Source organism: Oxyura jamaicensis, chromosome 6, assembly GCF_011077185.1.
Source record: "Oxyura jamaicensis isolate SHBP4307 breed ruddy duck chromosome 6, BPBGC_Ojam_1.0, whole genome shotgun sequence".
Lineage (NCBI taxonomy): Eukaryota > Metazoa > Chordata > Aves > Anseriformes > Anatidae > Oxyura > Oxyura jamaicensis.
In genome coordinates this window covers 18,310,744-18,323,742 of record NC_048898.1, presented here as the reverse complement: position 1 = coordinate 18,323,742, position 12,999 = coordinate 18,310,744, and the positions used below count along the sequence as shown (strand labels likewise).

At 39.6% G+C, this 12,999-nt stretch overlaps 1 protein-coding gene across 1 annotated transcript in view; it reads left to right on the top strand.

Annotated features, from left to right (window-relative positions):
• The window catches only part of VSTM4 (V-set and transmembrane domain containing 4), a 33,769-nt gene extending 21,031 nt beyond the window's left edge, over positions 1 to 12,738 (top strand). The window contains exons 6-8 of the mRNA XM_035330175.1: positions 1,005 to 1,111; positions 1,950 to 2,011; positions 12,527 to 12,738. Of these exons, the coding sequence (XP_035186066.1) occupies positions 1,005 to 1,111; positions 1,950 to 2,011; positions 12,527 to 12,652 (295 nt within the window). The 3' untranslated portion in view covers positions 12,653 to 12,738. The remainder of the gene's footprint in view (positions 1 to 1,004; positions 1,112 to 1,949; positions 2,012 to 12,526) is intronic.
• The last annotated feature ends 261 nt before the right edge of the window (positions 12,739 to 12,999 follow it).

Here is a 12,999-nt window from a genome sequence, read left to right as displayed (position 1 = left end):
CCTCCATCATTTAACTGACCCCTATATGCTCTCCTCCCACCCCAGCTGTAAGGTAAGATTCCTTTTGCCACCAGCTAAGCCAATACATTTTAATTTCACGTTAGTTGCAAGCGAGGAGCACCTGCGCAGTCAGTTGACACACGGCAACAAGATCAAGTCTCTGCAGCCTGGCTGCATATCTGAGCCTCTAAACATTCAGAGCAGGTTATATTGCCTCAGACTTGGGACATGCTAAGGATAAAACAAGATGAAACAAAGCATAACAAAACAGCTGCTACAGGATGATGAGCTGTAATAGTCCAGACACAGAAGCCCTCTTTTAGGACCCTGTTTATAATACAACTGTTGTACTCTTCCCTCACATCTACCAGTACTTTCTCAGCACAGACGTACTGGAGCATGCAAATTGCCGAAGTTAAGAAACTGCAGCACATATTATACACACTGAACCTCTTGTAAAAAGCTGCCTTTTTCAGACATAGCTTTGTGAGCCATCTGAAGGACCAGCTACCTCAAGGCATGCTGCACACTCTCCTGTCCTGCTGACCACTCAGACAGGCATAGCCCCTAAGATTTTGCTTTGCCATGGGCTGCCTGTGTGATCTTATTCCAGCCCACCCATGGCCCTGGCCCTAGCCAACAAAAGGGTACAAGCACAGCCTGGGGACAGCAGCAGGATCATGCGTGTTTTTAAGGAATAGCTGCAATGAACTGAGTCTTGTGTAAACCGGGCTTTAAGGGCACCTTGCTTTTTCTATGCCAGGAGAGATCAGGCTCCTGAGTTTCTCAGCCAGGCTGTGTGGTTGAAGAAATGCAGGACCCAGAGCATTTTCAGCCCCCTGTAAGAGGTTTTTTAGCATAGCCCCAGGTCAAAATCCAAGTTGTTGGGCAGGGGCTTTCTCCAGTGGAAGGTAATATGTTTGCTTGCATGAACTCATTGGGACAAGGCATCTTTCCCTGCATTGCCTTCACCTGTCCCTCACACACGGGTCTCTGCGTTGCAGCTCTGGGGAGACCGTAACCAGCGTGACAAGCATGTCCCCTCTGCAGCCCAAGAAGATAAAGAAGAAGAAAGAGAAAGCGGAGCAGCCACCTGCCATCCCAGCAAAAGGTATGAAAAAAGAGAGGCAGAGGTATTTCAAACCCCAGGCACAGCCATGGAGGGAGAGCAGTGTGTGGGATGTCAGACCTCGGCACTCTGCACCCACCCTGCTTATGAGCAACCCGTCTGTGGGGAAAGACGTGGCCAGTGCCTGCTGCTGGGACCAGGCCCGCAACCCCACGGCCCTAAGTATGGAAGGGTCATCACCGAGTCTAAGCCAGGGGGCTCAGCTCCCTCTAACAGAGGGGAGAGCGGGACCTCCGCAGCAACATTCACACTCAAAATGAAGATCAGAGTTAGGCGAGATGAACTCTAACTTTGGTGAGGGAAGCCAGCACATTGCTCTCTTAAAAAGGGGGGGGCCCACTTGACAGATCAAGCAAGATGAGCAGATAAGGATCAACCTTTTGGCGATCTCATCTTCAAAGAGGGTTTGGGGTTGCCTCTGGGGTCAGTCACACAAAGTCTCGGGTGTGCTTTCTGAGCACTGCCACCAGTGCTGACCCACCGACAGAGGGGAAGGAAAGGAGACGAAAGTTTTCTGTGCATTAGATCACAAGTGACCAGTCCTCAAGAGGTGTCCTTGCTCTCTGGCTTCACCACACAAACAGCATGATTTATATATCAGATTCTTTAAGCTTATGATTTTTTCTGATTCATAAACCCTGTGCTTCATTGTAAAGCAAGTTATTTGAATACAGTTAATCTTTTATAAAAGTGTATCTACATGTATTTATTTACTCCTAATCTGCTATAAATCTGTAGTTTATAAATTGCTCATGCATATGCTAAAAATGACAGTGAATTATAATAACATGAAATGACCCCTTAATATTTATTTCCACAGCTCCAATAGCCAATAATTTTCCTAAGCCCAAGCTCTTGAAACCTCAAAGAAAATTGATCCTGGTAAGTAATTTTCTATGACATTTTCTCCATATTCTCCTCTCTCAATATAATTGCCATAATGTTGCCAGAACTCCAGGTTCAGAAGCTATAAATTGGCATAAAAATTACATGTGTTTTTTTTTGTTTGGTTGTTTTTTTTTTTGTTTGTTTTTGCTGTTGTTCTTTTTTATATACTTATATATATAAAGTAATACTTCTTAAAGTGATAAATTGTCTTGACCCTTTTCTTTTGGAGCATTAGGTTACAGTGGATTATGTTTTCCAGCTTTCTTGCAGTCATTGTGTCTACAAATTTAGCCTGCTCTTAAATAAAACCTGCTATTGATTCTCACATGCTGCTGGGAGCTGGTGCTTTGGAAATACATCCGTTACTGGCAAAATCACAACCACACCGCCACACTGCCTGTCAGACATTTCAAGTCAAAAACATGGCCCTGATTCTGCCCCACAGTGGTGTAAGTCAGCAATAGCTGAAGTTGCAGGAATGAATATATGCATAGAGCTTGTGTGAAAGAAAAGAAAAATTCAGATGCAGTTTCTGTTGGATATGAGTTTCTGTTAAAAAAAAAAAAAAAAAAAAAAAAAACACCAAACCTGCAGGTATTTGCCAGACAGATCAGATAGATGGGCAGATGTTTCTCTGCTTTAGTAACAAAGCAGTACCTGGCCAAGACATCTGGGGTAACAGAGACAGTTCTATACCAACTAACATCAGCTGCCCTATAACAAGGCTGGCTTGCAGGACTCCCTGTGCAGTCAATAGGCAGAGGTGAGTCAGAGCAGGAGCCTGATGAGATTCTCCGCATTGCCTTTTGGGGGGATCCTTTCTCCCTTTGCTGGCAGTGCAGAGCCCAGGGTGACTGACTCCCTAACCTGAGTGAAGGCAGCTGTCTAAAGTTAGGTGGTGTGAATAACACAAATGCCTCCGTGATGTCTTCACTTTCAGATGAGAACTGGAATTGGGAACCTTCCCACCAATTGTTGGCAAATGTTGTCTGCTGTTTTAACATGGTCAGGGTACAGCCCAGGGTACCTGGGCACAGCGCCAGGTCACTCCAGCTCAGCTTAAATCTCGTGTGATGCTGCTTCTTGGGCACACTGTTCAACCTCTCCTCCCTGGTAACACAGGGGTTGTGCCTTGGCCAGCCTCCATTTGTACCGGTAAAGTATCAGTAAAGGAAGAGGTAGAGCTTTAAAAGCCCATGAAAAACAAACAAACAAACAAACAAACAAAAAAAAAAAACACCTGTGTTAGCCACTGTGTCCCAGCACATGAATATGCCAGAGATCTGCTGACCTTCAGCCCTCCTAGGAAAAGCTCTCATTGCTTAAAGTACTCAGACTCTGCCTGCAGGTCAATAAAGCACATCAACACACTGAACTTGAGGTAAATCTGTTTCCAGATGCTTTTTCTTTCTGGAATAAATCCAAGGATGGGGGCCACAGATAGCTATTTACTCTTCCCTTCCCACCATGGGACCCCAGACAAGGTTCAAGCTCTTTGGAGGAGAGTAGCAATAAACCCTTCTCAAACCCTGAAATTTGCTTTGTTTTCCCTAGCATGACTGAACACCCGTGTGCTGCCAGCAGACTCAGTGTTAGTGCCTTGCTGTCAGAGTCAAGCCTGGCAGCTGCTTCCATATGTGACTCTTTTCCCTTTTACATGTTACCTCCGAGTGCACATGAAAAGACATCACAGCCTGCAGAAAACACACAATCTATGGATTAGAGTTAGCTTTAGCTGAAAAATAATCCAACAAATATTGTCCAAGGGATTTTCAAGACCCAAACTCACCTAGTGGTACTTAAAAGGCAGAAAACTAAACCCAAGGCAGTCCATAAGCCACATTCAGAAGCTGAGCAGGACACTCCCCAGACCTGTTTCCCATTTGTGTTCCTCTTGCCTCTCCCCACAATGCATTTGTTTAAACCCTCATGTTTTAGTATTCTCAGGAAAAAAAAAAATCTTTTCTCTTTTTATATTTTCTTTTAGTGAGAAACCTAAACTAACTGAAGTAAAAAAAAAGTTTCAACAAAGCTATGAAATGGTAACAATTACAGAATTCAAATTCATCAAAATGGAACATTTTGTTGATTTCAGCACACGTCTCCTCATTTTCTTAATTCACAAAAAATTCTCAGATTTAAAATTTTCAATCTGCTTTGGGGCAAGAAAAAATGTTATCGCCACCCTGCCATATTTCTGCAGGGTAAGCGATTTTTTCCTTTCAGCTGCAATTATTTCAGAGTTGCTGTCTGCACTAGGTCTTTTTCACAGATGGCACATAGTTGCTAGGTAATAGCCCTTGGAAAGCCAGACTCAAATTGCTGAGTATCTGGACTTCTTCTGCAGCTTCCCATTGCAATCCAAAGAAGACACCACACTAGGAGAATATTCTAGAAAACCTAAGAAAACAAGCTTGAGTATAAGGGAACATTACAAAATAATTCCAGTGTTTTGGGAAAATTTTTGTAATAACCTAAATACCAGCAAAATTATTTCCAGAGGACATGTGCTTCTGGTTTCTTGAAAGATGTTTATAATAAGCTAGAGAATTTCTTTTGTTGTTAACATGCTAGAGTGGATTGCAGTATAATTTTACAAGAATACAATAACCTGGGTAAAATATGGACATAATCTCAATGAAAATTAAAAAAAAGACAAAGCCTAATATCATGTTCAATTGCACAGCCTTGAGTAAAGTCTTTTAAAAACTCCGCTTCTGTCATATTGCTTTTGCTTTAGCCAGAACAAGAATTCTATGCTCCCCTTGTTGCAAAAATATTCCCCATCAGTGTCATTCTCTATTAGCATCAATGAGAAATGTGTACAGATCAAAGGAAATAGAGATGCTGAAATGCAAAAAGGGATGGTTTTTATAGCATGTAAGAAGCACAGAGAGTCATTAGGAAGACGAAAATTCTAGGGGCCCACAAATCTCTCTCTCTAAGGGCTGTTCCACTACAGCCTTAAGTACTTAGCCCTTTGAGTTGGTAGAGAGAAATCTTATACATCCTCAAACGAATTTTCTGGTAAGTCTGTCATCGCCTCATAGAGATTAGTTGTCATAGTCCAAGAGTTTCAGGTGCAGAACATCTAAATGAAAAGGTTTCAGTGTCTTCATGAAGGTTTGCATCACCAAACCTTTAGAATATCTTGTGTGGAGCTAACAGAAACAATCTGATTTCAAGTTAGACCAAATTCTGCAATCTTTATGTACGCAAAATTGTTGTTGACTTCATCATCGTCGTATTAAACTTTAAGGGAAAGACTACCTGCACAGATAAGGCAGGATACAGGGAATCTTCTTGATTCTGCCACTGAATTATGCAGCCTCTGCCAAGTCAGATAATCATCCCACTTCAAAATCAGATAAATGCATCCCATGTTATAGATGATCCCCTTGGGTCTAGTTCTTTGAATGTGTTGTAAACACAAAGCACACAGTACGTAGGATTTGCCTTCTGCAGCTCCTGCACTGATGAATCTCCTTACCAGAGCGTATCTGGCTTCTCCTGTTACCCAGCACAGAATACGTGTTGGTCCAGTGTGACTTCTGGAGCAGAGGTTTTCCAGAGACCATATTGGAGCTATTTCTGAGAAGCATCCCACAGCTCCTGCGGCACAGACAGCATTGTTTGTCTCAGCATGGATTGGGTCACTGGAGGCCTGGTGCTAAACGATTGCTGAGATTTTCTTTTGATGATGATTATTTAAAAGCTACTTCAGAAACAGGAAGGGCTTATGGTTACCTAAGATTGAGGGAAATTTCTGGAAGTCATTCTGGTGACAGCTTAGAGATCTGGATTCCCAGCTTTTACAGATGTATCAGAAATGGAACACTCCATTTTTTTCTTTTTTTTTTTCTCTCTCTCTTCCCTGCCCACCCCAGCTTTGAAAAATCCCATCCTTATTTATCATTATAGGCTAAGTGCTGACAACCTGCTGAGTGCCAGCCAGTGCATGTCAGGACAGTCCCTGCACTGGAAGCACTTACTCAGCAGAAAAGTGTGTGAAAGCCTGGAATCTGCAAGCATTCAACCAAAGCACAGCTGTCCTGCTTCTGCTGTGTCTGTGAGGCAGAAGGGTGTTGTTTTGAGCAGGAACTTGACAGGTGTTAGACACTTGTGGAACTGAGAAAGATATGATTTGGTCTCTTCTGCGTGTATTCAGCAAAATTAAGCTTATCTCGCATTTAGCTCATTGTTCTACAGCACTGTATTCTCCTGAATTAAGCAATAGTGAAGGGTGCTCCTAGAGCTGCCCAGAAGCTGAAGTTTCCTTCGTCTGAAAAATCATTTTGACTTTTAGATTTCAGGAGTACAAATAAGCAACCAGACCCACTGTGTATCAGAACCAGTGACTTTCTCATCTTACAGTTAAGTACTACATCATTCAAGCCAGTCTTATACCTAAGCTAGCTAAGGTAATAGCTTCACCAAGCTAGCTAAGAAAATGTTGGCTAGTCAGCTTTTTGTATGACTAGTAGAATTTCTAAATAGTCTTAACATGCAGGTACCACTGGCCCTTTCCTTAAGAAAAACGAAGAAAGTGAAATACTGTTCAGTAATCTCATATATTTCAGATCTGAGAACAATCAGGTCTCCTTTTCGCCTGCATGATTTTAAATTAAAAGCTATGCCACCCTCTGTTAGAAGAGTTGTTTTCTCCACAACATGTAACAATCTGTGATTTAAGTTCTCAATTTCTCAAGGCATTATTGATCTCCACAGACTTCAAGCAACATTTTACATATGATATACAAATAAGAATTTAACTTTTTTTTTCTTGACTCCCTGCAATTCTTGAATATTTTCATCCAGTCCACATAATTCTTTTCTCTGTCAGATAAATAATCCTTTTTTATCAGTCTTTCACTAGGATGTGAGAAGTCCGTAGGAACATTTCTTCATGAATATCATTTACACATGCACATTGAAACTCAGAATACAACATATTCAAACCATCTGAGTTATGCCTGCTTTCACATTCAGATCCTGCATTGCTATCTTCAGCCCCAAGAAGGAACAGTTTGTGTAAATATAGAAAAGCTCTTGCTTGAATTGTGCCAAGAATTGTGTGTTTACGAAGTCCCACAGCAGATGATTTTTGTGCAATAACACCTTTGGATTAAAAAATGTGTCTCACTAGAAAACTAAAGTCCTTGAACCTTTCTGAAGGATAAAGAGAAATAATCCTGATTTTCAGCAATGTTGGTTTGGTTCAGAATCTAGGAGTAATTCTGCAGCTGTAAAAGGAATAAAGCATTAGCAAAGGGACTATTCTGCAAAAGCTGTTAAAACAGGCTGGACAAACTTCTGCCAGGTACATTTAATTTTGTTAATGAAGAAAGATGGACTGACTAACTCCATATAAACACTACCAGGCCTATATTTATGGGATTCTGTTTCTTTAAAATAAAATGATTCAGTGGGATTTCGTGAATCACCTTTGTCTTTGTCCCCAGTGTTGTTACTGTAACTTCTGTGGAATTTAAAAGCAAAATTTAGATGCAGTGCTGAAAGAGGGCTCACAAATTGACACAGACATTGTTTCCAGTGATGAAGCCTCTCCTAGGGATTAAAAACTAGATATCTTAGTGGAAAGAAACTATCCTTCTTTTTAACTGATAGTGCCACCAAAAATCATACTTCCTACTCGACGATTTTCCAATGTCATATTTCTCAGCCTTGGCACAGAGAGCACAATGGCTCTCTTGATATTCCAGAGCTCTTACTAGCCAGCAGTTGCATTTCTGAGGAATAATTCATCTTGCAGATCTAGCTTCAGTTTTTCGCCAAAGTCTGCAGAAGTCATTTTGAAGTCCCTCTCTTCCAAAGCTAGCCCCTGTTCCTTAGGCAGCACACAGTTCTCTCCCATCAGGTTATTCACACAGAGAGTAGCAACAGTCTGCCCCCAGGTCCAAGCCCACCCTGTTGGCCTACAGAGTTCTGCCTGGGCATGGTCTGATTCTGTGTGCTCAGGTGCTCCTGAGCTGTGCCATCAGGACAGTATCAGTGCTTTTCCTGGGGAGCTCATACAGAGCATGAATACAAAGCACAATGTCTCTCAAATATGAAACAGAAAAGGACAAAACTCTGATTTTGGATTATGTAAAAGAAAGGGAGATGAAAAATGGTAGTTGCAGCAAGTTGTTGCTAAGAGAGACCTACATCGTGTCACTGCAGTGGGCTGTGGAGTAACCTGGAGAAATGCACAATTGCTGGAGACTGCATCAAACAAAGCTCTCCACCGCCTCTTGGCTCCATAACTTTCCAGTTTGCATTTCTTTCAGCGTGCGCCCAACAGCAGTGGCTAGCCCATAGGTGACAATTTCCCCTGTACTGGCACTCAGAGCAGCAAACATGCATAATTGGCAAGGTTTGACCTAATCCATTCACTCACAAGCACGGGACCTGGCAGTGAGGGTAGGGTTTCATTTTTAATGTTTGTGCAGAAATTCTGAGTTACCTAATTGTTAAACTCTTGACTGGAACTTTCTTGAAATATGCCTGTTAAACCCCCAAAACTTAAAGGTGACAAGTCAATTTGGTCTATAAGCATAATTTTCTTACTCTCATCCCTACTTAAAGTCATTCTGCATCATATCCCAAACAGCTCCATCACATGCAATCATATAGACACTGAATTCCAAGGCAAATGTCTGCAGCAGTAGTCAATTAAATGTTTAAGACTGAAGCGAACAGGCAAGCGAGCCCTTGTCTGCTTAATTTTGATGGTAAGCTAGAATCAGGGGATTATTATTTTTTTAAATTAGAAACTCACATTCATTTTGTCATTTTCACAATAACTGTTGAGGTCATGGAAGAGCAAGACTACAGCAATCCATGAGTGAAAGTTGGCAGCAGTTGTTTTTCCAGACAAGTTAAAATTATGAGGTTATTATTTGCTTGTTTTATCTATAGCTATTTACAAATTTGGATAAAAGTGGTTTTAGTTAAAACTTAAAAACTTTCAGTCTGACAGTTCTCACTGTAAACATCCTTGATGCTGCCAAGAAACAACCCAGCTAAGCCAAGGAAAAGCAAAATTGACACTCCTGGTAATTATTACATAAAAATCAGAGTAATTTTCATTAAAATCCCAACCCTTCCAGGTCTTTTCTAACACATTTATATACTGGACAAACCCAGTACAAACAAAACTGAGTATAAACACACTTGAGTTTCTTTTAGATAGACTTTGCAGATTGTTTTTTGAGAAAATGTTCCTATAACTGAATTATTTCACATAGTTGCCCAAGGGAAGCCCTGTGACTGGAATAAACTAAAATTAAACTGGAAGAGATCTGGAAGAGGAATCATTTTGCATTTGCCAGAAGATACACTGGAAAATGATGACTCTTCCTAATTTATATTTCTTCAAAGGGTATGATCCCAAGACAAGAAGAAAACAGATGCACAAGATAAAAGTCTACATCTAGAAATGTCACTTTGGAAAAGAACTCTATTTGAAGAAGTCATTTCAATATAATTTAAGAACAAGGATGTAATTTTTCAGGAAAGGACACAGTAGCCATAGAAATCCCAATGACCCCCTAGGTGAAGAACCAGGATGGAAAGAAAGAGGCGAACAGCCAGTCATTTGCTGTCTCTTCCTCTTCCGTCCTAGTATCAGTCCCCCCTCTAAGATCAGTTATTAAAGTCACCCTGTTGTTCTAAAAAGGAGGTGGTGGCAGGATTCCAGGCTGAGATTGCCAAAATGGTATCCAATCCAAATGAGAGATGAAATCATAGAATTAGTTTTCTTTCCCTGCCTGTTGAAAAAAAAAAATGTTTTGGACAAACAAACCATCAAAATTAAATTAAACATATGGTTGATAAATGAAGTACAGAAAAGCGCATGAAAAAACAACCCTGGCTACCATACGTACTTTATAGTAGTGTTGGCTTCCATGCACTGTTATTACACATCCTTCGCTGAAAACTGTATACCCTTCACAATTTTGAACCTCCTGTGTGTTTCCTCATATTTTCAATCAAATTATTACATACTAGAAATATGCATAAGGGAAATTATTCTACACATTTTATGGTGTGCTGTTGCTTGTAGCAGTAATTGAAGTACCTTTTCCACTTATGAAAGTACTAATTTTATTTGGTTTTATTGCTTTTCTAGATGCAATTATTTATTTAGTGTGTTTTGGTTTTATTAAATTATGTTTACTATAGGAACATCATAAAAATGTATGAAAACAACACATCAGCCACTACTGCCCAATGACCTGTTTTGGGGAATCTAGTGTTATTTTTCATATCCAAACATAAATAGAATAAAGTAAGAATAAAGAGATAATCTACACTGGAAAACAATGCAATTTTGAGTTAACACAATAAAACACCTGGCCAATATGATTTCATAAATCTTAGTTCTAAAATTTACATGAGCTGGGCATTGAGGTGGCTATTTTAGGACGTGACATTTTCTAAATGGAAACATAATATGAAATGCAATTAAACAGCAAAGAGGAAAGCCTATACAGATTTAGCATGCCCTGAACAACTGATTTCTACAGAACAATGAAAATAGTTCTACTTCAAAAGGTGTACTAGGTCAGTCCTAGGAAGTGTGGAGTTTTACTCTGGCAGTGATCAATAGCTTGTTTGGAAAGTTTTATCAAATATGTTTTTAAGATGATTTTTGTGTGTATCATATTGTGGTGTTCAGGGCCTGAGCTGACTTCCACTAAAGTCAGCAGTAAAACTCCTATTGCCTTCAAATAGAGGCTAGATCTGCTATCCCACACTGAGAATAAAATCTTCAGTATTTTCTGGTTTTATTGCAATGTCCAGCATCAACTTAGCTTCTACATTTAGCTAGCATACTTCCTACTGGAAAGATAGGCAGATACAGCTTTGAAGTCTTAAAAGGAATCTTTAACATATCAAAACAGGCAAAAACAAATGCCTAGACACATTCAGGCTATAAAGAAGAGAGATGTAAAAAAATAGTTAATCAGAGCAGCTGTCAGATTTTCTCTCTTTTTTTTTTTTTTCTTTTTTTAAACACAAAGCCAGGATAGTATGGATGTCTTTCTAAATGTGTTTTAGTTCACTCCCAATACGTGGACAAAGAAATGTGACTTTCTTTCTGTGTTATATGTGAGATCAGGTTGCAGTCTACAGGAAGTCCTTTTACATCATAACAGCAGAGAAATCCACAAAAACAGGAAGTTTTGTGTGGTTAACAGTGGAGCATTTAGTAGTGAATGAGGACCAGAAGCTGAGAGCAAATAGGACTACCCATGCAAGGTGGGGAAGACAATGTGAAGAATTCAATGCACATAGTCCTGCAAACACAGAGCCCTGCAGATGGTCTTTACTCACATGTACAATCAGCTGACTTCAGTGATACTCCTTGCAGCAGCAGCTGCACAAAGTATTTCAGGATCAGATCTACAGAGAAGAAATAAGATTAAATTCATGCTGGAAAACTGTAAGCTGATCCACCCAGAGGGAAACAATCTGAAATGTAGAGTGAGCAACCGTCAAGGCAAAATGAAAGGATTCCAGAAAAGTGCAAAAGACAGGAAGCAGGGGAGCATGGGGACGGATTTCAGAGGATATTAGATGTTTATCTTTTTAGCCAGAAGACAATACAATAATTATTCAAGCACATTTCAAGGAAACAGGAATCATTTATGTTAAACCAGGAAGGAATAAATAGTGGTAAATAAAACTTAAGGAAAGTTGCCATTGGAAAATACTTTTTTTTTTTTTTTTTCATTATAATGCTTAAATACTGTATGGAAACCTTGGTTTATGAACTTTGAGTCAGTTTTCAATTTACAATTGGCAAAACCTTTCTTGGTCTTAGAAATGCAAGCTTTTCTATAAGGTAGAATTTTGTGACTGCAACAAACTGCATGGCTGATTTTTTTTAATATATATATTTTTAAATAATCCGTTTTAGCCTTAAACCTGAGGACAACAGAGCCACAGCAGTTTACAAAAGTGGAGAAATCCCACTGGAATGACAGTAACAACTCAACCCATTTTTGCCACCTTATGCAGAACATTAACACACTTTTTAGTTCTGTTAAGAAATAATGAGAGGTGCTGTGATTGTCAGTGATTAAAGATGTAACTGGGAAGCAAATCTGGCACATATATTTTAAACTGTGGAATTTGTGAATAGCTAAAATTAAATTGGGAAATTTAGGATTGAAGAGGCCAAGCATTGCTAATACACATCTTTCAAATGTGCACTATTTGAACTGTCAAATTAAAGCAATCGATGTTCAAGAAACAAAGAGAAATTGGACGTGAAGCTAAAAATCCTATCTTATTTCCTTAAAAAAATGTTTTCTTTTTAAAAATTATATTTATTTCATCATATTTGAACTAACTTTGGTGCAGAGTAAGTTTATTATGAGCAGAGTAGAACTAGCATGTGTGAGAGAAGAAACACACCCCATTCTATAGAATATTTGAAGTGACTTTTACATTCAACGATAATGACATTATAACTGTAATTTGTTGTTTGTTTCCTAGCCAAAAATTGCAGAGGAGAATTTAACATACGCTGAACTTGAACTTATGAAGCCAATTCAGGAAGCCAAAGGCATTCCCAGTACGACAGTCTACGCACAGATACTGTTTGAGGAGAACAAGCTGTAACAGTTCATGCCTGTATAAATGTCCTTTGTCTGTGTTCTATTTAATTCTTGCTGTGCTGTTTATTTATAAAGATCATACAAATGTCCATATTTTTTTATTGCCGTTCACGTGCTTCTATAATTCTATGAGACTTTTATACAAAATGTAGTTGAAAGTAATCATAGAAAAAGCAGCTGGTCTACAAGTGACACCCAGAGACACCCCACCCCTGTAGTGTTTGCCCTTCCTCTCCCCCATTTAAAAGGGGACTAAGTTCCACCTGGGGCATTTTCAATGCTGATCATTATTCCTTCTTTGAAAATGCAACAAGTCCAGCTGCATGGACATCTGAGCAAGCCTCAGAAGTA